The following is a 25,773-nucleotide window of genomic DNA, read 5'->3' on the forward strand; positions in this document are numbered from 1 at the left end:
TGGGTGCTGGACTGTGCCATTACATGTGAGACAGGGGGTGACACAGCGGTTTCATCAGTCCTGTCAGTTTTTCTGTTAGCTGCTCTTCAACTTCCTTATTTGCAAGTACCATTTCCTCTTCTGGTTACTGATGCGGTTCTATATCAGGGCAGAGCTTGCAAGTTTGCTCTGTTAAACTGCCAAAGAAGACCAAATCTGCACTTTACACAGTAACACGAATGCAGTCTGTTGATACCACTGACTTGTCTTCACTTTGAGAGACAATACTTTTTTCGGCTGCGCTGTTGAGCTTATGCAAGACTGGTAAGTACAGAGAGATCGCAGCAGAAGTTGAATCGTTTACTCAGATACAAATGTTCTTCAAATCCAACAACATGATCATATAATTATTGTTGTGTCCAACTCCTGTCTTTCTCCAGCTTCAATGGATCCCTTCATTTACGTGTTTTACGTGACTGTACGTTTATGAGAGAGAAGGAAGAAAGTGAAATGGTGTATGTGGGCGTGACAGCAATGTATGTCTGTATGCAGTAGCATACACTGTGTGTGTGTGTGTGTGTGTGTGCGAGTGTGTGTGTGCGGGTGTGTGTGTGAGTGTGTGTGATGTCGGGAGACACCAGCACCCTGTCCTGGAGGAGCATGTCTCCCACCAGCCAGTCAGATTCCTCGGATATCTCTCCCTCGGCAACTGTGGCCAGGGACAGCATCTTCCCAGTGAAGATCATCAAAGTGTGTTTCCTTAGCAACAGCTCCAACCTGGGCAAGAACTTCAAACTGGTCCGCTGTGAGGAGGGATGGACTGTCAAGGTATAAACTGTTCTCTACTATTTATTCTACTCCAGTGTACTCTACTGCATTCTACTCTAGTGTACTGTCCTTTGCTGTCCTCTACTTTACTCAGCTGTTCTTTACTGAACTGTCCACTATTCCAGGGGTCTTCAACATTTTGTTAAGCCAAGTTCCCCTAACCTGAAAGAGAGACAAGCAGGGACCCCCTACTACATACATTGTATACAATTGAGTTGCATATTGAACTGGGCCTACAATAACAAGTAGGGTGGCCTAAAGCCTATACACATACCTTTTTATGGTGCCCCACAATACTATATAATATAGAAAAGTAACGCTCACCAAGAGTTGTAGTGAGGTGCTGATCACTAGAGGTAGACTCCAAATGCATATCTCTATCTCAGGCTGTTGATTTGAAGGCCTAAGGGGCAAAAAGATATGCATATTTTTTAAGGTTGGTTTGGTCAGCAATCATACTACTACTACTACTTGGAGTGAAGCTCAATGTTTCAACCGTTTATCCATTACTTTTAGTTAAACATCTGAACTGTTTAGTCATTACTTTTAGCTTTTTTATCTCTACCATTTTTTCATTACTTTTATGTAACTCTTTACACTTCGGTGCACGCTTGCTAACTAGTTTTTCAACTTGATGTTAATATGGGGATATATTCTTTTAATCAAATCATAATTTAATCAATTTTTTCAAATTACTTGAGCTACTCTACGACCTTTCCACGTAACCCCCGGCAACTGCAGAAGTACCCCCTGGAGTACAAGTACCCCTGGTTGGGAATCACAGCTCTAATGTAGTTTACCATCATCTACCATACGTACTATACTTTTCGCTATTTACCCAACTACTTTATTCTACTACACTGTACTCCAATGTATTTTACTCTACTGTTTGCTACTTTACTCTACTGTAGTACTTTATTGTACTTGTATGTGCTCTACAAGTCTTTTTGTGTAATTACTTTTACTTGTCTGTACTAAACTGTAGTCAGCTGTACTCAATGCAACCATACTCTTCCATTCTCAACTTTACATTACTGGACTGTATTCTGCTATTACTTCCTTTGAACTAAACACTAAGACAAGAAAACAAGGAAGTCCGCTTTAGATTTTAGGTGATGTTATCTGCAGGTTGGAAACTGTATAATGACTTCTGTCCCAGGCTATCGTTAACCAGGTACTGTCCAGTGGCTGTGTGGGACCAGACATAATATACAGCCAGTGCTATTGCCTCCTCCTCAAACACCTCAAGTCCTCAGAGATGCACTGGCTGCACCCAGACCTGGCTGTGTCTGAACTCACCCAGCGCTACGAACAGCAGCACCTAGAGGCTGAGTGGAGGTCAGTACTTCAGTCTTTGTCTCAATGTACGGTTTTATTTCAAGAAAGCAAAGCAAAACTTTACATATAAATAGTAAAGTGACTCAGCAAAGCAAACTGTGACGTTTGTTTGTACAGATATGACCTGAGAATCAGATACATCCCTGCAGACTTCATGGAGAAATTCAAAGATGACAGTACCACTATGCTCTACTTTTACCAACAGGTCAGTAATATGTGTGTTTGGGATGCTAACTCTTGGTAGTGAGGTAATTTTACTGTCTCTTACTTCCCTAAGGATTTTTACAGGGTTGGGAATAGAATCAGGATAAGGTTTAAGGTTAGTTAAGGGTCAGTTATAATGGCTCTAGTCAATGGAAGGTGTGTCTGTGTGCTTATCCACAGGTACGAAGTGATTACATGCAGCAGTATGCCTCAAAAGTCAGTGATGGGATGGCTCTACAGCTCGGTTGTCTGGAAATTAGGTACTGTACAACTACCACCTCATGCACGTTCTTAAAAAAAAAAAAAAGACAAAATAGGACAAGAAGTGGAAATAGTTTGAAGGTCTCCATATTGTGCTCATTTTCAGGTCGTGCTTTATCATCAAAACAGATATGGAAATCTGACTTTTCACTATATGGGACCTTCATAATCTTAATAAAAGATCATTATGTTCGTTCATTGTGTTTGCAGGAGATTCTACAAAGACATGAATCCAAACGGACTGGAGAAAAAGTCAAACTTTGAGCTATTAGAGTAAGTCACGTGTGATTGTTGAATGTGTGCATCAACCTCTTGGGGCAATGGCAATTTTACATCAGGCCTTTTATGCCTAAATGGTACATACATTAGTGGCATTGGCAGCAAGAAGGTCCCTGGTTTGAATTGTTTCTTTGAGGAGTTTGCATATCTGACATTTGAAAAAATATGTTTGTTTTCTGATCGTGACCTGATTTTACTCCTTTAGGAAGGATGTGGGACTGGACCTGTTCTTTCCCAGAGAGCTGATCAACAGCATGAAGGTAATGAGCTGAAACAACTACTATATACAGTAGTACATAATGCAATGATATTACAACATTTTCATTTCCAGTGTTTGTCTGTCTGCTATATATCAGCCCAAGCAGTTACGTCGGCTGATCCAGCAGACGTTCCAGGGCTACTCCACCCTGAAGCAGGACCAGTGCATGACCAGGTTCTTCACAACTCTGGCTCAGTGCTACAGCTACACACAGGAGAGCTTCGCCTGCCAGCTAGTGGTGAGCTTTTGACAGTTTAAAGGTTATTTCCTGTCATATCTCAAGCAAAATGGTTTTTTTAAATGTTTGTGTGTGTATATGCCCTTTGTCTATATAGCATGGTTGGAATCTAACAATAGACCTGGTCATCAGCCCTGAAGGCATCAGTCAGCAAACTGAAAACTCCACAGTGAGCTCACACGCTTTTTCTCTCTCTCAGCTTTTGTTAAATGCTTCTCGTTATACAGTTATGTTATTTACTCATCAGCTATTTGTAATATTTAAACAACGTGAAAGATATGACAAGATATGACGATATAATGAAGGAGGTGCTGTGTGTTGAAAGACTCTACAAACACAAATACACTGTATGCAACACTTGGAACGTTAGGAAAACAAAGATGTAACAAGGAGCCTTATCTGCAGAAGCAGATCTATCCTAATGTGTATTTAGGACATCATTTATATATAGTAGCAATTAACAACTTTGTCTATTTTTGCAGCCCGTCTGTTTGGCCACGTTCTCTCAGGTGCGCAGTATCTCCTGCTCTGCTGAGAGTAACAGTCGGGCTCTGCTCACTGTACACATCGAGGGAGCCAAACAGGTAACCCTAAACCTCTTCAAGAAATAGTTCAACATTTTGGGAAATATGCTAATTTGCAGCCAATTAGCGCAGCATTTGTTAAATCCGAACAAAAACTAAAGTGCATAAATGACAAGTTACGTTTTTTTATGGTAGGTAAGTGCTGGAACTATGTCTTTGAGAGGTGCAGTGACTTCCTGGAGAATTGTGGCCGATTTTCTTTACCCTTGGACAGGGCCAGGCTAGATAGGTTTCTGGCCTCTAAGTTGACTTTTATATGAGTCAGTTATGTTTAATGTGTGAAGCAAGTTGAAGCAGTTCAACACAGACTGAATATCTTGTATCTTCAACCCTCCAGCCACTGTCAGTGAACACCTCCTCCCTGGCTATGGCAGAAAACATGGCCGACCTGATCGACGGCTACTGCCGGCTAGAAGGCTCTGAAAGCTCGCTCATTATCCGGCCCAGCAAAGGTACACTTCACCTATGTGAATGTATCAACCTGTAATAAAGATGCTCCTCTTGATTAGTCAATATAATGAAACAATGTGTGTTATTAACGTTATCATAACCAAAACGTACCAAAGGATGACCAGGTATAACCCCTGAAATGTTCCTTTAATTTTCTAAACCTTCTGAGATAAATCATGTTGGATTCACAACTACAGCTAAACCAAATATCTGATTCTTTCAGGGAGAGACACAAATCTGAAATTACCGGACATCCCAAAACAGTGAGTCTGATGAATCATATATCATATTAGTGGTGGAAGCATGCATTGGGTGGGTTTCTATTTTCATACCTTCCTCCTCCTTTAGATTCTGATCTGTCTGTCTGCTGCACTAAAAGGTCACATATGTTTAAGCACTGCTGTTTAAACAGGCTGTAGTTCTGTTATTGACTGCTTGCTTTAAAGAAGACATTTAAAACTAAAATGTCTCCATCTCTCTTCCAGTGGTGCTCCCAGCGGTTCTTTTAGAAGTTTGAGTAAGTCTTATGACTGATTCACAATTTTTTCGGAGGCTTCTTCTGTTTGGTTGTGGCTGTATACAAAAGAACAAATGTAAAACAAACACCTGTAATTTGTTTCTGAAGCTTCAGGTTCGGACATTTATGCTGAGATTCCAGAGGGTATGGCAGCCGGTGGTGGTGAGTCCTGTTTTACTGAAAACTTACCTTGATATCCACCAGGGCATCCAACCAGGCAATCAGCTAAGAAATGTCACTGTTTATGTTATTTACTGTACAAACATTTGTATCCAGATCTCCAGCAGAGCAGATTTCTTATATTTCCCAGCTGTTTGTTAATTTTTGTGTGTTCAGAGAAGCACAGGATCTCCAGAGACAACGTTGTTGTGGGTCGGATCCTGGGTGAGGGATTCTTTGGAGAGGTTCATGATGGCGTTTATAAAAGCCCAGTAAGTTTGTCTATTGCCTGAGTATCATCACAAGTCCACTGAGACATATACAGTACAGGCCAAAAGTTTGGACACACCTTCTCATTCAATGTGTTTCCTTTATTTTCATGACTATTTGCATTGTAGATTCTCACTGAAGGCATCAAAACTATGAATGAACACATATGGAATTATGTACTTAATAAAAAAGTGTGAAATAACTGAAAACATGTCTTATATTTTAGATTCTTCAAAGTAGCCACCCTTTGCTTTTTTTGATAACTCTGCAAACCCTTGGTGTTCTCTCAATGAACTTCATGAGGTAGTCACCTGAAATGGTTTTACCTTCACAGGTGTGCCTTGTCAGGGTTAATTAGTGGAATTATTTCCCTTATTAATAAAAAAGCAAAGTGTGGCTACTTTGAAGAATCTAAAATATAAGACATCTTTTGTTTTCTGTTATTTCACACTTTTTTGTTAAGTACATAATTCCATATGTGTTCATTCATAGTTTTGATGCCTTCAGTGAGAATCTACAATGTAAATAGTCATGAAAATAAAAAGGCATTGAATGAGAAGGTGTATATATATACATACAGTCATACTTCCAGTCTTCAATGACAGAGGGAGCACAATAAAAGGCATATGGGAAAATGTGAGATCCAAAAATAAGAAAAATATTTGAAATAAGAACTCAATAAAGGAGATAAAAAGGGAAAAGATAAAATAATAAAATCGATAAAGTACAGAGTGTATTACACATAACAAATTACAATCTACCACCAAATCTCTTAAGTGTAATGTGGTTAAAACAAGCCACTAGGTGAGTGTTGCACTGGTGGATTGCAAACTTAATTAAATACACCTCTGAATTGAAAAGTGAAAGTAATGTGTGCATGTGTGTGTCTGCAGACAGGAGAGAGGATCTGTGTGGCCATCAAAACATGTAAGGATCGTTCAGCTGAAGTAAAGGAAAAGTTTCTCAGCGAAGCTGGTGAGTATGTCACAGTGATTAATAACTCTAGGATTGTGCGGAGATTTGTGGTGCAACTTCAACGCTGGGCAGACATTCATAATGGGAAGTGTAAAACTTTACCTTTTGGTAGTGGAAAATATGACTGATTATTGTTTTAATCACAGTAAACGTGATGACAGTAGAGCACAGTATCTGATATTGGAACATTTCAGGGTTTTGCATGTTTTATCATCGTCAGAAAATGTCTGTAGTCGACTTCCTGTTGCCTGGTTGTGGTTTACAGACAGATAATGTGTTTCTTATTTAAAGCTGCATTAATAGATGTTTTGGCCATGTAGGGGAACAAGCTGTAAAGACAATTTTGAAACATAGTGGTTTGATTTTGTTTTTGGTAATGCTTTTCCTGTCAAGCTTGAGGTTTCCTGGAGTCCTAGTGGTTAAGAGACATCTACAGTGATGGCTGTTTCTCTGGCTTAGGACCTTTGTTGCGTTTCATTCCCCTCTCTGCCCCCCACTCATGTTTCCTCCCTTTCTTTTCTGTCTTCTTTCAATAAAGGCTAAAACACCATTTTCTTTCTCTATAATGTGGTATGTTATTGATCCCAGCTGCTCTGTCCATTAAAGGCTTGATGAAAAATCTGGATCATCCCCACATTGTGAGACTAATCGGAGTCATTGAAGTCGATCCTGTCTGGATCGTCATGGAGCTGCTTGAACATGGAGAGGTGTGTGTTGCTGTTGTGTTTGTCTGTTTGAATGGCTGATTGTGAAAAGCTCGTACATTAATAATGAAATTTTGAATCAAAATTTGCTGCTCATTATCTGAATGATCACATTCGAGCTCACTCTTATTTTGTAAATTGTGAACATGTGTCTGTATGAAGCAAAAATAAGTAATATGAGATGAATGTGTGAATGCAAACTTTACTGTATCTTGTAAAAAGTAGGTGTTTTTCTTCTCATGACAGCTGGGGAACTATCTCGTCGAGCAGCAGTACACCCTGAACTCTTCAACGTTAATCCTGTACTGTCTACAAATCTGCAAAGCCTTGGCTTACCTGGAAGGACTCAACATGGTGCACAGGTAACACAGGCTCATGCATCATTGGAGGAAACCTAAAAAACAGGCACTCTGCTGTTTTTAACAGTGGTGCATTTCAAGTAAAATAATTTGGTTTCTGTTCTGCTTTTGCGCTGCAGAGATATAGCGGTGAGAAATGTCTTGGTGGCGTCTCCTGAATGCGTCAAGCTTGGCGACTTCGGCCTGTCTCGCTACGTTGACGAACAAGAGTATTATAAAGGTACACACACGTGCACTTACAAACAGATGTCTGCGGTCAACGTTTCAGAGAATTGCAGAAAAGGGGAAACTCATTCAAGTTTGTTAAAGCTCATCTCTTTTTGCCTTTTTAAAGCGTTAATGTGGCGTATTATTTACCTCCAGCATGCATTCACACCATTACAATCCTATATTTTTTTCCATTTCTCTTTAAATATTTCCCTTCTGTGCGCAGCCTCAGTTAGTCGATTACCAATCAAATGGATGGCGCCCGAGTCCATCAACTTCAGACGCTTCACCACAGCCAGTGATGTTTGGATGTTTGGTGAGAAATACAACTCAGACATCCTCTAAATTTAGTTGGTTTTCATTGAGAGTAAGAGTTGACCATAGACTGTATAATATTAATGGACAGAGCGTGTGTGACGTCACCCAGTGGTTTGGGGCGATCTGCTATGAGACGTCGAGATTGCCTTTACGTGTCGCTCCCTGCACCGAACCGGATGCTTTGTCCATTAATATTATACAGTCTATGGAGTTGACTCAGCTCTGTTATAAAGGGAGATTACCCAGCCAGACTCAAGCTTTTTCTCTCAAAGAAGTAAAACAAACTGTTTTTATACACAAACAACAAAGCATAACTCTAACCTTTACTTGTTTATACAGTAAGCATTCTAACTGGGTTATGTTAGAGGACAGAATAACGATTAAATATATAAACACATACAGTACATACAATTTTTATTTATTATATATATATATATATATATATATATATATATATATATATTTTTTTTTTTATTTTTTTATTTTATTTATAACACTGTGCTATAAGGTTTGGGCTAACATATACAATGCAAGAACAAAGGTGCTCCTTTATTTCCATGTCTCTAATAATAATAATCATGTTTGTTTAACCAGGGGTGTGTGTGTGGGAGATCTACTCCATGGCCCAGCAGCCGTTCTTCTGGCTAGAGAACGGGCAGGTGATCAACCAGCTGGAGTTGGGAATTCGACTTCCCAAGCCGCAGCAGTGCCCGCCCACCGTCTACTCCCTGCTCACCCGCTGCTGGGCCTACGAGCCGCACGGCCGGCCCAGCTTCGGCCAGCTCGTCTGCTCCCTGAGGTACACGCTCTTGTATTTCTTCTCCTCTATTACTGCTGCACCCAACACTTGACTTAATTGCAGTTTTTCTCACTTTGGATGCTTTGTCTTATCTTTCTATCCTTGCAAGGACATTTACAGGCGATGAACATCCCAGTTCTGAAAGTCTTGAAAATGTTTTTAACTAGGTTAAAGTTTCTGAGCGATCCTTTTGCAGATTCAAATCTGTACTTTCAGCTTTGGATGCTGGGATTTCAGGTCAAACAGCTGAACAAAATAAGTTCAATATGTATATTTAACTAACAATGATTTTTTTTTTTTTTTTTTGTTGGTCAGACATCATGTCAATTAATACAGAAATTCATCTTTCAGAACACATGAAATAGAGGGCGTTTCCCAATCTGTGGTCTTCTATTGACTTGTGTTCTTTTGTCCCTGTGAAACGTCATCTCGTGTTGCCAAAGTACTGTCCCAATCGGTCCCAATCGGTCCCAATACACAAGTTCCCATTTCGCCAAGAACAGTTAAAATTCCCGGATGTATTCTTGACACGCCCATTTACCGAGGATACATCGGTTGGTAACTTGTATGAACCTCGCAGCACCTGTATCCCAACATTCATTTCGGCATTCAATGATCGTTAGATTTCCAGTACATAGACAGCCCAAAACCGGGACAATTTTAAAAATATTCGCCATCTTATTCATCACTAAATTCACTTCTGAGAACATTTTAGGCAAGAAATGAAAGGTTTGGATTTCGAATATAGGCAGTCTTGCGAAAACCGTTGCCGAATTGACAATTTGCTCCAAAGTTTTAGGAATTTCATAAATTGACGCGGCCGCCAGCTTGCGCCTGCCGGGGCCACTAGCTCGGCGCTTGAACAGTCACACTCGGAGACCCCGCTGTAAGACCCCGGAGGTCTTTTAGACCGGTTCCGTAAATAAGAGGCTTTTATTTCGCCGTTGACGGATCGTTTGTTTAAATATCACAACACGTGTCCATCATAAGATTAACGGGAACCTGTGGTTACTGTCTTTTTGGAGTTAAACTTAACAAGCACACACACACACACACACACACACACACACAGCGCAGCAGGCAGATATATACCATAGATTGTATATTATTAGTCTATGAGATATACCCGTTTCTTTTCGGGAGACTTGTTTAAATTATGCCATAGGCTATAGCCTACATTATATTTTGTATTTAGTTCATATTTTTGGTGTATTTGTTTTCTGATTTATTAGAAGTTGAGTTTTAGTCTGTATGATAAATGAACAGTTGTACATAAAGTGGTAACATGCTATGACATGTTATGTAGACTAAAGGGGAGACACCAACCTTTATAATTTGAATTTCTAATTTCCATCTCCCTGGGCATATACAGTGCACTACAATAATATAGAAATGATAATTCCACATAATACTAATAGGAACACATAGGACACACCAGTGCATACCTATTTTTTTATTTTTATTTAAACTGACTTAAACTTATACACTAATAATAGTAGGGATCGAGTTCCACTCTTTTGAATAAGTAAGGGGTGTTTGAGCTAAACCATAAACAATGAAATTAAAGCTCAATTAGTTTTATTTTTCAATATTATTGCAATAGTTGTAGCGTTATGACGTTTTCTTGTCCGGAGATTGTTTTAATACAAAGTGGTTATATTGTTGTGGTTTTTATTTCTAGCTGTTATTTTGGAGCCTTGCAGGTAGCCTCTGTGCTGGGAGTGTTGAGCAATAACAGGAAGAAGGCATCGTCTCAAACTGTTAACAGCGTTTTCTGTGCTTGTGAACTTGCGAGTTAATTCTTCCCAGAACAACCAGCAAGAACGTTCTCCCCAAGAACACAAGTCCGTACTTTGCATTCTTGGTATTGAGAAACGCCCCAAGATATACTTTTATGAACTGTAAATGTTTTTCCTCCTCACACATTTGACACAAGGACACCATTAGACGTACTGTCTGTGCTTGTGTGTTTGATAGTGACATCCACAGGATAGAGTTGGAGCAGGAGGGGAGGCGAGACAGAACTCGCTCCGTCACATTATTTGACCCTAAACACCTCACAGAGCCTCCACCCAAGGTACGACTAGATGGCCACTGGAACTGTATTGAAGTGAACGGGAGAATCCTCTACTTTTGTCTAAAAAGTCAACATATTTCTGGTCCCTCAATTACCTAATTTCGTTTCTAACAGCACCATAGCTTGCGTGTCTGTCCACTTTACATTTACTAGACAGTGATGGTTTGACAACCTAATTAGCTTAGCAAGCAAGCTAACTATCTAACCACTTCTTCATTTAAATCTGAATTTGAGTCCACTTATTTGCTGCCTTTTTCTAGTTTCATTTACACGTTACTATTTTAAAATATCTGTTAATTCTTTTAATGTGGACCCAGATTAAAGAATAATGCATAAGGATGAAAAAGTGGATAAGAGCTGATGACCTCCAATATAGATAGGCTGTTTTTTCACCTGACAGATCTTTAATAAACCTTATGTCGTCTCTTTATCTCTTTCACCAGCCATCCAGAATACAAGGCAACACCCTTCCTCGAGTCACGCACACACAGGTGTCCACACACACCCATACATCTACACACTCACAGAGTAACATGCTACAGAGAGAGGCATTGTTTTTCATATCTGACCAAATTTAGGTTTCCTGTAATTAGCTATTTTATCTCTTGCTGTGACTTCCTGTTCCTTTATAGAGAGAAAGAATGCTGAATAAACCTGCAACCAAATGTTCGGTGTGGTGTGGTGTGGTGTGTGTGTGTGTGTGTGTGTGTGTGTGTAGAGAACAGACAGTGATACTAGGCCGGTGTGGGAGAAAGAGAAAGAGCAAGTGGAGGACACTTTACAAAGACAAAGAAAAGAGATGCTGATGGATAAACAATGGCTCGAGCAGGAGGAGAGACAACTGGTGAGGGATCTCACACACACACACATACACACACACACACACACACACAAACTCTTGTCAGAGCATGGAGCGTCATGAAGCACAGGAAGTAGTAGAGTGACGTTTCTTCAAAGCGGAAGATCTTTGGCAACAACATGTCACTTGAAACACAGAAATGACCACCTCACCTACATCACCTACAGCCATTGCTGTATTCAATAATATCTGCTTCTGTTTTTCTGTAGGATCCTGTTGTGCGAGTGGACTCCCACACCAAGGCACATTATTTAGTTTTTTCCTCTCGTGCAAATTTGCATTACTTTAAGTACATTTTGACCACTAGGGGGTAGAGACACACCTGTTAATGTACTGTAGGTCATACACAAGCTTTTTAGATGTAGTTTGGTCGACCAGCTCTTGTTTACACTCTCTTTTAAAGTATTATCTTGTCAGTATGAGTCAATATTTAAAGCACTGAAAGCATGATTTCTTAGCTACAAAAAGTTCTCCTGTCTAACTGAGACTGTTGTAGTATTCTTGCAGTAAAGAATAAAAACTCCAGAGTGAGCCAGATATTTTTTCCCAAACAGTAGCACCAATGATAACTAAACCTCTTCGGCATCTTCAATTACAGTTTTTTTCGATTGCTAAACGACAGTGGGCACAACTGGAGTCACATGTGCAAAACTCTAACTACAATCTGCACAGCAGCAATTCATGTGCACCAAACTCTAGTTCAAACTACAAGTGTGTAGAGTTTTCAAAACTCTACACTGTAAAGATGAGAAAGTTTGTAATTTCGGTATTGGTGTTTGACGCTAGTGTTTTTACTCTCAGTGTGTTCTGAGTGACAGTGTGTGTTATCTCAGTGAGAATTGTTCATAGTGTTTGGCTGCACTGAGCCTGTTCTGAGACGTGTGTTGAAAGTTGTGTTGCTTTGAATGAGTTTTGCAGGTGATGTGAACTGTTTAGCTCAGGTGACTGTTGGTAGTGCAGACTGTAGTTGGAGTTTTGCACATGTGACTCCAGTTGTGCCCACTGTCGTTTAGCAAATCGGAAAAAACTGTAATAAAAAGACAATTTACAGTAATAACTTCTCCTCTGATTTGACTTGAAGTTTGAATCTCCAATCCTTTAAAATTATAACTTCACGTCCTCTTTTCTTGCAGCCTCCTGTAAAAAGGCCGGAAAATGGTGAGTCCAGATAAAGAGCTTTCCTAAACTAGCTTTACGGTTTCTAACCTCTTGCCCTCACAATGTTAATAATGCTGCAGCATAATACAGAAAAGAAGATGAAAATAAACCAAAATTCAATACATGGTATAAGCAGAGATGCACAGCATAAACACTTTTAAAATATTAATAACAGCACGTACCGTAGGTTGCATGCAATCAAACCTTCCAAGACAAAAAACAAATGTAAATGAGATATTTAAGATAATACAAATGCATTATTTTTTTTTTACCATTTATTTTATATAGAACATGCAAAATGTTACTGTGTTCACAATAGAAGTCCACAGCATCTCATACATACGTATGTGCAGCAAATGTGTGGGTCAAGAAAATGTGCAGATAAGCAGCTTTTTCGTTCTCCGTCAGGTCCTCCAGACAAGCCACCAATGCCTTCCACAGTCTCAAAGGTAAAAAAATAAAACACGCCTCTATTATTAATTTGGTTGAGATATACTTTGATTTTTTACTTTCCTTTCCATTTGTACAGCTGACATGTGTAGTACTGAAATGGAGCTATATTTTAAATTTTGTCATTAAAAAGTAAGTATTGTGTTGTTGTAGCCTCGGCCCACAGCTGAGATGGACCGATCAGGTGATCAGGTGTACACCTGCGTCATGGCGATGGTGAAACAGGTGGTTCAGCTGAAGAATGATGTCAACACGCTGCCCGCCTCCGAGTATCCAAATGCTGTCAGAGTAAGTCATCTTTTCACAACTCATTTAACAAGACTGTTCTCTGAGAAGCTGGGAAGTTGTTGTTTTTTCTGGGGCTGTACAAATCTTAAAGAAATACCACAGTAAAAATGTAGAGATATCTATCCCTCTTCCATCCCCTTATCTTTCCCTCCCTCCCTTGTCCCTTGTTCAGGTGGTGGGCATCGCTCTTCGTAGCCTGATCCAAAGTGTTGATGAGATCCTGCCCTCCCTGCACAGCTCTGTCACAACAGAGGTAGGCCTCACTTCACCAGTCTGTCCTATTGTTGTGACAGATTGACAATGCATGTAGTCAGTGGTGGAATGTAACTGAGTACATTTACTCAAGTACTTTACTTAAGTGGCCTACAAATTTGAGATACTTGTACTTTACTTGAGTCTATTATTTCTCTACTCCACTACATTTGAGAGAACTATTGTACTTTTTACTCATTAATACATTACATTAATCTGACAGCTTAAGTTACTTGTTACTTTACAAATTAAGGTTTTTGCACACAGAACACATGCAGTTTATAAAATATGTTTTATAATAAATGACACTACCCAACAATATATAGGTCTACAAGTGCAGCTGAAATGATTAGCCGATTAAATACTGACAGAATTGTTTTACTCATTTCTTTCTAAAATGGGAGAATTTTTAGTACTTTTACTTTTAATACTTTAAGTACATTTTCCTGACGATACTTAAATACTTTTACTTGAGTAACATTGTCAATGCCGGACTTTAACTTGTAACAGAGTATTTTTACAGTGTGGTATTAGTACTTTTACTTAAGTAAAGGATCTGAATAATTCTTTCTTCTATTTGATTGGCGAAGGTAGATGCAGTGCATTAAATCAGGACACAAAGAAAAGCTGAAAGGTCAGTACTCACATTTTATCATCTTCTCTCCTCTTCATCTCAGATCGATGGCACTAAAAAACTGCTGAACAAGGATTTAGGGGAGCTGATCAATAAGATGCGCCTGGCACAGCAGAACTCCATAACGTCGCTAAAAGAGGAATGTCAGCGGCAGATGTTGGCAGCTGCTCACACTCTGGCAATGGACTCCAAAAACCTGCTGGATGCTGTGGACCAGGCTCGAGTCAGGGCCAACCTGGCTAAGCCCAGACCTGCCTCATGTGATGCAGAGGATTCTGGGGACTGAAGTCCCCAGATGATCCAACTCTGGTGTAAAAAAAAAAAAAAAAAAAAAAAAAGGACATGGAGTTTAGTACTTCCTGTACTCATGCTAATAAAAGATGTCATAATATATCTGTATTGTCTCCTTGAACAAAAAAAGCATGTGAAGTTAAACTGAGCATTTCTTGACCCTGAAGAAATCAAACTAAACCACAATGTATAAAGGCAATAAAAGTTATAGGCAACTGTTTTTTTCCCCCTTCTTTTTTTACTATTAAAGACAATGACATTCTGCACTTTCTGTGTTGTTGTTTTCCTGTGTCATTAGACAAAAATGCTTTAAACTGATTATGATAGCTTTTTGTGCAAGCTAAAGGATCAAAATGTTCTCCTGCACAACTGTGTGCAGAGTATAAATTGGGTGTCCTGGTTGAGCACATGACAAGCACACATGGAGCTCTACAGAAGGACACTCTGTTCTCTATGCTATGTCAAGCTCTCCTGAAGATTTTAGGTCATCCACAGTAAGTTTTAATTGCAGGTTAAATTTCTGTTCTTGAACCTGCAAGGACAAGCTTGAACATAACATAAAATACTTGCAACTATCTACAAGAACATATTTGGAGTGCCATGAATGATGTGCTTGCAGGGTGCATTACTCCTGCTATAGGCTTGAATCTGAGCCAAAGTCAGTTTTAAGGTTGTACTGATATCAGGTTAAATGTGTCTGTCTAGAGGCATAAGACTGGTTCTTCAAGTTATCTCTTGCCTCTGGTGAAAGCATATTAATACCTTAAAGGTCCCATGACATGGTGCTCTTTGGATACTTTTATACAGATCTTAGTGATCCTTTCCTTAGTATGTGCCATTTATGTGTCTTTAGCTATTGAGGAGGAGAGAAGGGGGGGGGGGAGGTGGACTGTTAATGCCAAAGAATCTGTTACATGACAACATGATTTTTTACATTAATAGCCCAATGCATACTTTCTAAATACAAGCAATTAAAGACAAGCACGCCCAAAATGTTACACATTAATTTAACATCTTTAAATCATCTGCATGTGGCCAAACTGAATGCAGGATGCTCTGTTATCGTTGCTTTAGGACAGCCATGAAATCCCTTGCTTTCAACACTTTGCTGTTACAGTTAAGTCTTGATGCAACATTTTGTAATTAAAAACGACATGGTCCTTCCTCTGTTTTATCGTCTGTTTTGCCAATGCCAATAATATGTCCAACAACATGGAAATCACAGCTGGTACATTTCCAAGTCTTATCAAATAAAATATATCAGGTATGGTTAATTCATGCACTTTAAAAGGAAGCAAAAAGCATCCACAGAAGTAACCATTTTAAAGGTGGGTGTGATCCTAATTTGCACCCCCTCTATGTGCCTCTGGTTTTTAAAAGGAGGCTTTTCACTTCAGTCTGCCTCTTCACTTTCAACACAGACATCAGCAAACATCCATCAGGATCCGCTCACCAGGTGAGGATTTTACATTTTACTGTCATTGAGACCATTTTCGAAGCACAGACATTCAAAGGTGTGTGGATTAGCATGAGACAGCACTGTGAGATTTACCTAAAAAATATCATTCATAAAAACAACAGTAATCACCTGCTATTTTTGTCATCTTCAAGCATTATGTCGAGATGTATAAAATGTTTAACTGGAACTTTTTAAACTATTTTGAATAGCCTAAAGGGGTTTGCATGAAATTTTTTGAGAGACTGTTAAATAACTTCTTAAAACTCCTCAACCCTGCCACACCTAATGACATGTTGCTCATATTACGTATGCCTACTTATGTTGCGCAGACAAACATTGTTCAACACTTAGTACAGTAATTTTATTCACATTCTACACTATGAATGCCAAACTTCTTAAATATATATAATGTGTGTCTTGTTGACTGAGGGGAACATTTGTATCCAAAGATTGCACAACACAATGTAGTGTTGCAAGTATAAAAAAGGCATTTAGATGAATACTTCACTTCCTGAATCAGGATCATGATGCAAGCAGACAGAGTGGATGTGTGTTTGTTGTGACAAATGAGTAATTTACATTAGTCTGAGGATTCTAGTGAGACATAAAGAACAAAGTGAAATCTTACCGTGTTTTCTCTACATACAAATGGTCAGAAGACATCGCACCAGGACACTGTCTGCTTCCTACACAACAAAGGGACGTGTAAAGTACATTAACATGACTTGTGATTTCAGGAAGAATCTACACGTGATAAACAATCTGATTCATTACTCTGGCTACTGTGTGATTTCTTTAGAGAACAAGACAGCTCTTTTACATTGAATTTCAACAACAGTGATATTGTGATAAGTGATATTATCATACAGTGCAGAAGATAAGATGGAGATCTGTGCACTATACACAACACAACAAAGTATGTCTGCCTGTAGTCTTCAGATATTCTACTTCCGCTTTCTAACAAGTGCAATAAATAGCTTTATTAATGTGTTTTATCTTGTTAAAAAGCATTAACAATGATGCACAACTTGTCTACATCTGTCTATCTGCATGTGTTTTATTCAACTGCAGTGTCTTAAGTTCTCTCAGCCATCCTAAATAAGCCAATAAGAACAACTTTGGGGCGCCAGGTTGTGAAAAAAAGCCATTGGCTGGTGTTTATCCCTCAGCATGACACTTGCTCTGGTCTCTTTACTTGTTGTAGGATGAAGAAGAAGTTGATCCTCGACGTGGACACAGGGGTCGATGATGCTCAGGGCATCATGGTGGCCCTTGTGGCCCCCAATGTGGAGATTTTGGGCATCACCTGCTGCCATGGCAACACACCGCTGGAGAACGTCCTCAAGAACACACTGCGTGTCCTCAAAGTCTGCAACAGGCTGGATGTAAGTTTGTGGCTGACTAACAAGGGAGCCCTCGTACAGGGAAGTTTGGTGTTCTGACAGATAAGGGGGTTTTAAGGGGTTAATATGATGGTAATGTATGCTATTTTTCCTGGTTTAACAAAAGTACTTGAGATATGATGATTGCTATATTTCAAGCACAACACATACTTACAACACATACTTCATAGATCCCAGTGTACCGCGGATGTTCAGGGCCACTGCTGGGTCGAAAACGCCACGCTGGAGATTACCACGGGAAGGATGGGCTGGGCGATGTCCCAGATCCAGATGCTCCAGGCCTGGAGCTGCTGCAGAAGAAAAATGCCGTGCAGGCAATGATCAAGATTGTGAATGAGAACCCTGGAGAGGTGAGACAAACACCTCGCTCCATCATGGGTCTGCTCCATCAAACATCTTCAAGATCATACAAGACTAAATGTGTGTTGCTTTGCTGTCTACAGGTGACTCTGGTGGCCACGGCACCCCTCACTAACCTGGCCGTGGCAATCCAACTGGACCCCTCCCTCCCTAAGAAACTGAAGGCGCTCTACATCATGGGTGGAAACATTGAATGTAGGGTATCTGTTGTAAATTTTGAAATATATTTAATATGTTGTATCTTATATTCTTCTCCTCTGATTTCCATCTCTGTACTTATGGTACTCAGAATGATGTGTGTGTGTGTGTGTGTGTGTAGCCAGGGGTAACACCACAGAGTGTGGAGAGTTTAACTTTGTGGCTGACCCTGAAGCTGCCTACATTGTGTTGGACCGCTACACCTGTCCCACCTACATCGCCACCTGGGAGTTCAGCTGCAGGAACAGCCTGCCGTGGGTGAGGCTGAACATGCAACAGTGCTTTACATATAATCACTGACAACTAAACAGAAATTATGTTTAAAGTATAAAAACACTGTCTGTTTCCCACCCTCAGTCTTTCTGTGACCAGTGGCTGGCCCAAAAAACTAAGAAGGCTGTCTTTATGAAAGAGATTTCATCCCTTTCAATGAAGGTAAGAGTGAGTAGATTGTGTTAATACGAGGAGAAGTAATTCTATTTTAGTAAAATTGAAAGTAAATTTCAGAAAACTGATGCTTTTAACACCATGTCCTTAACTTTACAGGTATGCTGTGAGTACAGCATGCCAAACAGAGCATGTTTACACAAGTACACAACTATGCAATGTTCTCAGAAGGGTTATTATGCACTGCACCTTACAGCTCCTTAACCATTAATGTGCCACCCAAATGTTCTGAACTAATAAACTTTTCATAAGCCACCAAATTCCAATACTTTGTATTGCATTTACAGAACCTTTTGTTTTTATCCTGATATGACTGACTGAGTGCTATGTAGTGCAGGGATCTTTTAATGGTTTTGACAATAAATAGACAAACAAACAGAGAACCCTGTAGATGTTGTTTGGGGGCCCTCTAGTGGCAGCTTTTCCTCTGGTGCTTTCAGTGCCATATGATCCTCTGCCACATGTCTAAATGTGCCTTGTGTATTGTCTCTGCAGAAAGCTCAGTCAGCAGATTATCAAAAGGAGATCACAGCAGGGAAAGGGTTCAATTCCTGTGACACCTACGCCGTGGCTGCCGCCATCGATGACACAGTCATAACAGAGAGTGAAAAGGCGAGCATCTGCTGCTCTGTCTTTAAAAGACTTTAAAATACAAAACATGTCAGTTCAAATCCTCACCCAACAGTGTCTCATGTTCCTCCTCCAGGTTGCAGTGACAGTGGAGCTGGAGGGAACCTACACCCGAGGCATGATGGTGCTGGACTACATGGAGCTGCAGAAGAAGAAACACAAGGCTTTCATCATGAAGAAATTTGACCTGGAGAAGTTCAAGCAAATGTTCATGAATTCCCTGAAGTAGAATGATACTGTAACAAGCTGAAACATTAAGTCTGTTCACCATAATAAATAAAGCAAATGTGAACGAAGCAGTATTTTTGTCTTTTCTTTTTTTTAAACATGGTTCAAGCATCTGTAACGGTTTTGTTATTGTGTGTGTAGGCCAGATGTTTCGCAGGCTTTTCTTCAGTTTCTTAGATTCCCCACAGAAACACATAACATTCCTGTCTCGTATCAAAATTGAAATAGCCTTGCAAAACATTAAAAGCAGAAGATTATCTCACAGTCACAACCGTTGCCTCCTTTTTGGTAAACACGAGTGCGATTTTGCGGAGCAGTAATAAGAGGAAAAAAATAAACATTCAGAGATTCCTTCGCAGTGCTGTGGTGGTATGTCTGGCAAAACGAGATTAGAGATTCCTAGATATATCGTTGAAATTTGCGTAGTTGCCAGACTAAAAATGTTTTTGTAGACTTTGCACATTCAATCATGAGAAACAACTGTCCTCAAGTAGAAAGAGGAATTGATCTGTGCCAACGTTGCCCAATAAGCTCATAATGCAGGAATAAGAAACTTTATCTACATGTCTGCATGTAACACAAAAATGGAAGCAACATCAATAATGGCTTAAAGATAAAGTCTTAAATAAAAACACTTCTAGTAGGAGTAGGAGGAGGAGACTGATCGCTGTTTGGCAACTCCAGCTGATTAGCCTTTGTGACACCCTTTAGACGTTTTTGTTTACTTGAGCTAAATGACGCCCAACCTCAGCTATGCTGCCATGGCTTCAGGCAGTATGCATGTGATGTAAGTTATTTTGTGTGTCGCACAACATTCTCCCATTCCCTGCTGCATAAAAGACAGAGTGAAGCAAAGAGAAGTTTCACTTCACAGCTGATGAGCACTTTGGTAAAGGATCATACCTTTTTGACCGGTAAGTCATTTTCTCTCTACTGCTAATGCACTGCATGGTTTCTTCTCAAGTTTATTTACTGATTATTTAAAATGATTGATCAAGATTCTTTCAACCAACGTGCAAAATGGTAGTAACTTTATTACTACATTCCTAGCATATTGTGGGTGTTTTCAGACTCATACGAATGATTGTTGAAGTTTTCTCTCAGTAGTGCTTGCTCGCACCGTAGGCTATAGGTGTGGCACATACCCACACTAAAAACAATGGCTGATTCCACATTTATAAAATGTCAAGCTCACAGCGAGAGGGGCATGTGCATAGTGGTTCAGATTCAAGGACACTAAGAATACAGTGTAATCTCAGTTTTTGTTTTTCATTATATTCAACATGTTAAGATGCCATGACCCAGATCATGTGATTGCCTCCTATTGGCTGTTTTTATTATACAGATTTGTTTGAAGCCTGGTCAAAACATATGTTGGCTTTTCAATGATGTGGCCACTATAATTAATTATTTGGCCACTATAATGAAGGCGTTTTTCCTTTCCATTTTCCTATTGGAGTGTTTGGATTGCTTCCTGCCTATCCTGTTTATTGTGTTTGACCCACATTTGAGAAGCCTACAGTTATAGTTATAGGAACTACCAGTTCAGCAAGTCATCTCTTCTTTTATACCAGGGCACTAATTCATGTTCCCATCTGAAGACAAAAGAAAATATATGTTCTGAATACACACCGTCGCCCTTCTTCCAGACAAGATGAAGAAGTTGATCCTCGACGTGGACACAGGGGTGGATGATGCTCAGGCCATCATGATAGCCCTCGCAGCCCCCAACGTGGAGATCCTGGCAATCACTTGCAGTCATGGCAACACACCCCTGGACAACGTCTGCAAGAACACACTGCGTGTCCTCAAAGTCTGCAACAGGCTGGATGTAAGTTTGTGGCTGACTAACTTCAGGCAGCAAGGGAGCCCTTACATGGGTGTTTCAACAGAAATTGGTGCCAAGGGAAGTTTGGTGTTCTGACAGATAAGGGTGTTTTAAGGGGTTAATATGATGGTAATGTCACTATTTTTCCTGGTTTAACAAAAGCATTGGAGATATGATGATTGCTATATTTCAAGCACAACACATACTTACTCCACAGATAATAGGCTGGATGTAAGTTTCTGTTACGAATGCCTATGGAATGAGGATTTATTGTGTGTGGCATCATATCAGCATAGCCTATGTTACACCTGCAATGCTCCACAGATCCCAGTGTACCGCGGATGTTCAGGGCCACTGCTGGGTCGAACATGCCACGCTGGAGATTTCCACGGGAAGGATGGGCTGGGCGATGTCCCAGATCCAGATGCTCCAGGCCTGGAGCTGCTGCAGAAGAAACGAGCTGCAGAGGCCATCATCAAGATTGTCAACCAAAACCCTGGAGAGGTGGGTAGATGGTGGAGAAATGTTACTGTACAATCTGACACATAACACATTATGATGAAACTGTTTATCATGTTAAAAACATTTAAAAAAGGACTAATTCACTGTATCATTTATGCACTGACCCTTATTTATTTTTGTGATCAAATGTTTTTATTCAACACACATACACAACCAGCAGTATGTTACAGGTAACAGAACATACATGTAATACCCCCATCCCTCCCACAAATAAAAATAAATACATAAATTAATAAAAATAAACATTATCAACCCACCCTCCCCAGGACCCCGTGGGCTGGCAGCTGTAATCGCATTCGCCCTCTTAATGTCTCTGCTATTAAAAGCCACATATCTACATTCACCTGTCTAGCACCATTGATGCGAGCGGAACTATGTCTAGAAAGGTCAGAAGCCATTGCTTAATGGTCAAGTGCGTGGGGGGCTTCCAGCGCACCGCCTTTGCAGCCGTGAGCCCGGCAAGGACTATCCTTTTCTGACATTTAGAAATCTGGAGTGAAGAAGTATCATTCAGCAGCAGAACTGGTATTGTTGCAGATACTGTCCCAGAGACAAATTTGACAGTTCTGAGGCAACATTTTGCCAGAACCGTGCAACAGGGGGACACTCCCAAAACATATGAAGAAACGTGCCCATGGTCTTCAGTGGACAAAATGTGCATAAAGCATCACCAATCATTTTCATCAGGCACAGCCTACGAGGGGTCAAATAAGTCCTATGGACAAAATTATAGTGGATCTGCTGGTGGTCAGGGTTTGACGTTATTCCATACCCTGCTCCAGTCTAAATCTAGCTCTAGCCCTGGGAAACCCCTCCTCCATACTCTGTCTAGTGGAAGTGTCTGGTGTGAGGCTTCCCTTATTGATATAGAGTGGATACCATGTCCTGTGAGTCACTTTTAGCAATGAACAGCTTGTGAAGCGGGTGTACAGGCAAGGGGTGCTGACATGAAACGCCATGTGCCTTAAGAGCTGCTCTAAGTTGGAGGTAAAAAAAAGAAGGATGTGCCTGGTAGGTTAAAATCTTCCCCGAGAGCTAGAAAGGAGCACAGTCTGTTTAAATCAAAAACGTCCCCTAAAAGGTGAATGCCCCCCTTTTCCCATTGGGGGAAGGTGATTGGCCTACCCCCCATCAACAAACCATTGTTGCACTGACCCTTATTTGACTCTTAATACTTAATGATATATAGATTTTTGTTTAGCCTATTTAATACTACAAATATGGACTGTTTTGAAAATAATTACTCAATCTGTTCCTTTTTTACCATATAGAAGTTTGGCTTTTGTTGTAAAGGCTAATATAAAATGTTCTTTTTCATATAAGATCCATTAATTCAATATTTAGAAAGCTAGAATCTTGAATACTATTAATACCAACTTTTGCCTTCTAATTAGACGCAACAGGCTCAAGAACTCTTTCATAATGAGTCTATCCTGTTGCTAAACCCAAATTAGTGCGCTGCCAATTAAGATCTGGATCCCAGGATATCATGAAACAGACAGTTGATGTGTTTTCATCTTTTCTACTATATGTGTAATTGTTGTCTAACTTGTTTTTTTCTTTGAGTGGAGCTGCTCAGGGACGCTAAATTAATTTCAGTGTAAACTGATAATAAAGTATCATATTTATGTATCATAATGTACCACCTACAACAGCAGACAGTGCATCATGGATAAGTAAAACAATTTCAAAAAAGCTGTACTGTAGCCTACTTATTGTTTTTCTTACTTGCAGGTGAGTTTGGTTGCCACAGCGCCCCTCACTAACCTGGCCGTCGCAGTACAACTAAACCCTTCCTTCCCGAAGAAGCTGAAGGCGCTCTACATCATGGGAGGAAACACTGAATGTAAGTTATCTATGTGGTAACATCAACTGTAAGTGTTAAACTCAATGTTTTATATCATGATCTAGAGGGAAATATATTTGGTGTGTGTGTTTGTGTGTGTGTGTGTGTGTAGCCAGGGGTAACACCACAGTGTGTGGAGAGTTTAACTTTGTGGCTGACCCTGAAGCCGCCTACATTGTGTTGGACCGCTACACCTGTCCCACCCACATCGCCACCTGGGAGTTCAGCTGCAGGAGCAGCCTGCCGTGGGTCAGTAATTCTTTTGTTATAGGGCTTTAAATTGAAAGAATTAAGTGTAACTTGAAACTGACTCACCACTTGACTTACTTTCCTGTCTGTTTCTCCCTCAGTCTTTCTGCGACACTTGGCTGGCCCAAGACACAGACAAGGCTCGTTTCATGGAAAAGATTTCCCTCCACACCAGGAAGGTACAACGGTGTCCACCTGAGTGTTTCAACACACTGAATAATAACTCTGAATAAATATCACTTCTTGTATTTCACGTGTTCAACTGATTGTCACTGCAGATGGTCCAGACTGAGCGGTATAAAAAGGAGCTGGTAGGAGGACCTGGGTTCAACTCCTGTGACACCTACGCCTTGGCTGCAGCCATTGATGACACGCTGGTGACGGAGAGTGAAGAGGTTAAAATACTGCTTTCATCCCTTTAACACCTTAACGTTCAGTCAGTTTCTGCACTTTAAACGAGGTGCCAATGCCAGGGCATACAGCCTCTGATACGAAATAAGTATGAGTGTGTGATTAAAGCACAAAAGCCAAAGACAATGCGTTTCAGTATTCGATGCAACTTCTTGCCTTTCTCTTCTAGGTTGCAGTGACGGTGGAGTTGGAGGGAACCCACGCCCGAGGCATGATGGTCGTAGACTACATGGACCTGCTGAAGAAGAAACACAAGGTCTTCATCATGAAGAAAATTGACAAGGAGAAGTTCAAACAAATGATGATGAAGGCACTGAAATAGCATGACATGTCTGAGTCCCACTAAACACATAATCTCTGCAAAGCGCACTACAGCCGATACAGTTCATACCACTCTTATAATTATTCTGTGCCATTGTCTTAAACACAGTATAGTGGTATTAGGCAGTGTGCAGCTGCTTCGGAAAATATTGCAGGTGTTATAACCATCAGTCGCATGTGAAGGCCCAAGGAGAAAACAATCCAGCTTTGCTTTTTTTTTTTTTTTAGTTCTCCTAACATAGGTGGTAAACCTGCACTAGACTTCAGAGAATTACTTTTTTGAACCACATGAAACACAAACATTCAAAATAGGTGAGGATTTGCTTTGTATGTACCTGATATTACAATGTTCATTGTTTGTTTTCATTAGAAGCTGACTGCCTGATCACTTACATGCAATATTAGACTTTTTACTCACTCATTACATTGTTTTTGCATATATCCTCATTAGTAAAACAAAATTGAATCTTCTGAAGGATTTGTTTTTCTTTAACATTAAGAAGCTTAATTCCAGATGTGATCGCAGACTTGGAGTTGAGGTCATCTCCCATATTTAAAATTTAGTTTTTCACTTACTTTACATTTCACATTCAGTCATTTCTATTTCTGGATTTGTATCCTATTCTATAGACCTTGAGATACATTTTCTTATTTGTTTATCCATTATTGATGGTGTATTGGCTCAGGTGTTTTTGATTGGTTGTTGCAGCCTATAAGTCTAGCATAAAGAAAGATGTGTTACTGGGAATTGTTCTGGAAATCATCAATTTATAAGCTATACATGTATTAAACTACCATATAATGTGTATTTTTCTAATTTCTAGTTTCTTAATATCTAATCACATAGATAATTCTAAAGCTAAAGGTGGCTCCGGATGCCTGGTTCCCAGGGGAGATCTGCTAATGAGGCTATTCTGGTAAAGGCCACTAAGCAAAAGCAAACATAAGGGGTTTTCTTATACGTTAATTTATTTTTATTTTTATATAAAGTCAAGGCTTTTGGAGGATCCTACATGATGTTACTGTACCTAACACCTTACATAAGATTGGTATGTAGGTTTAAAGTAAATGTACTGGTGGAACATAGTCAGCATTTTGGGAGATGGGGCGGTACACAGAGTTAACTCCCCCCAA

The 25,773-nt window shown here is 40.0% G+C and overlaps 3 protein-coding genes and 2 long non-coding RNA genes across 6 annotated transcripts; 3 read left to right on the top strand and 2 right to left on the bottom strand.

The window, feature by feature from the left end:
• LOC114550829 (protein-tyrosine kinase 2-beta) lies at positions 1 to 14,774 on the top strand. The gene is made up of 29 exons (XM_028571730.1): positions 1 to 303; positions 420 to 807; positions 1,967 to 2,145; positions 2,263 to 2,350; positions 2,530 to 2,609; positions 2,821 to 2,883; positions 3,095 to 3,149; positions 3,246 to 3,386; positions 3,484 to 3,555; positions 3,869 to 3,970; positions 4,308 to 4,422; positions 4,644 to 4,683; positions 4,906 to 4,937; positions 5,046 to 5,099; positions 5,274 to 5,368; positions 6,260 to 6,341; positions 6,948 to 7,048; positions 7,292 to 7,407; positions 7,524 to 7,624; positions 7,838 to 7,927; positions 8,524 to 8,728; positions 10,706 to 10,805; positions 11,249 to 11,296; positions 11,524 to 11,649; positions 12,798 to 12,822; positions 13,231 to 13,271; positions 13,426 to 13,560; positions 13,733 to 13,813; positions 14,490 to 14,774. Exons 2-29 carry the CDS (start codon positions 604 to 606, stop codon positions 14,730 to 14,732), a joined length of 2,814 nt encoding a protein of 937 aa, XP_028427531.1. The 5' UTR covers positions 1 to 303; positions 420 to 603; the 3' UTR covers positions 14,733 to 14,774.
• Positions 13,090 to 17,373, bottom strand: LOC114550832 (uncharacterized). Its single transcript, XR_003691758.1, has 3 exons — positions 16,825 to 17,373; positions 14,459 to 14,752; positions 13,090 to 13,838 (listed from the first exon to the last, which is right to left on the bottom strand). It is a non-coding gene; the product is annotated as an uncharacterized LOC114550832 (long non-coding RNA).
• On the top strand, positions 16,141 to 19,536 carry LOC114550831 (inosine-uridine preferring nucleoside hydrolase). The gene is made up of 8 exons (XM_028571734.1): positions 16,141 to 16,193; positions 17,401 to 17,581; positions 17,770 to 17,949; positions 18,043 to 18,154; positions 18,279 to 18,415; positions 18,515 to 18,592; positions 19,100 to 19,216; positions 19,311 to 19,536. Exons 2-8 carry the CDS (start codon positions 17,402 to 17,404, stop codon positions 19,461 to 19,463), a joined length of 957 nt encoding a protein of 318 aa, XP_028427535.1. The 5' UTR covers positions 16,141 to 16,193; position 17,401; the 3' UTR covers positions 19,464 to 19,536.
• LOC114550833 (uncharacterized) lies at positions 17,798 to 21,165 on the bottom strand. Its single transcript, XR_003691759.1, has 3 exons — positions 21,095 to 21,165; positions 19,283 to 19,376; positions 17,798 to 17,889 (listed from the first exon to the last, which is right to left on the bottom strand). It is a non-coding gene; the product is annotated as an uncharacterized LOC114550833 (long non-coding RNA).
• LOC114550830 (inosine-uridine preferring nucleoside hydrolase) lies at positions 20,183 to 25,377 on the top strand. 2 transcript variants are annotated; one of them, XM_028571733.1, is made up of 8 exons: positions 20,183 to 20,376; positions 21,037 to 21,293; positions 21,615 to 21,794; positions 23,547 to 23,658; positions 23,771 to 23,907; positions 24,009 to 24,086; positions 24,186 to 24,302; positions 24,488 to 25,377. In XM_028571733.1, the coding sequence occupies exons 2-8, from the start codon at positions 21,117 to 21,119 to the stop codon at positions 24,638 to 24,640; spliced, it is 954 nt and encodes a 317-aa protein (XP_028427534.1). In that variant the 5' UTR covers positions 20,183 to 20,376; positions 21,037 to 21,116; the 3' UTR covers positions 24,641 to 25,377. The 2 variants fall into 2 exon arrangements, with proteins under 2 accessions (XP_028427534.1, XP_028427532.1); XM_028571731.1 differs by having other exon boundaries at positions 21,112 to 21,293.
• The last annotated feature ends 396 nt before the right edge of the window (positions 25,378 to 25,773 follow it).

This window comes from Perca flavescens, chromosome 24 (genome assembly GCF_004354835.1).
Source record: "Perca flavescens isolate YP-PL-M2 chromosome 24, PFLA_1.0, whole genome shotgun sequence".
NCBI classification, from domain to species: Eukaryota; Metazoa; Chordata; class Actinopteri; order Perciformes; family Percidae; genus Perca; species Perca flavescens.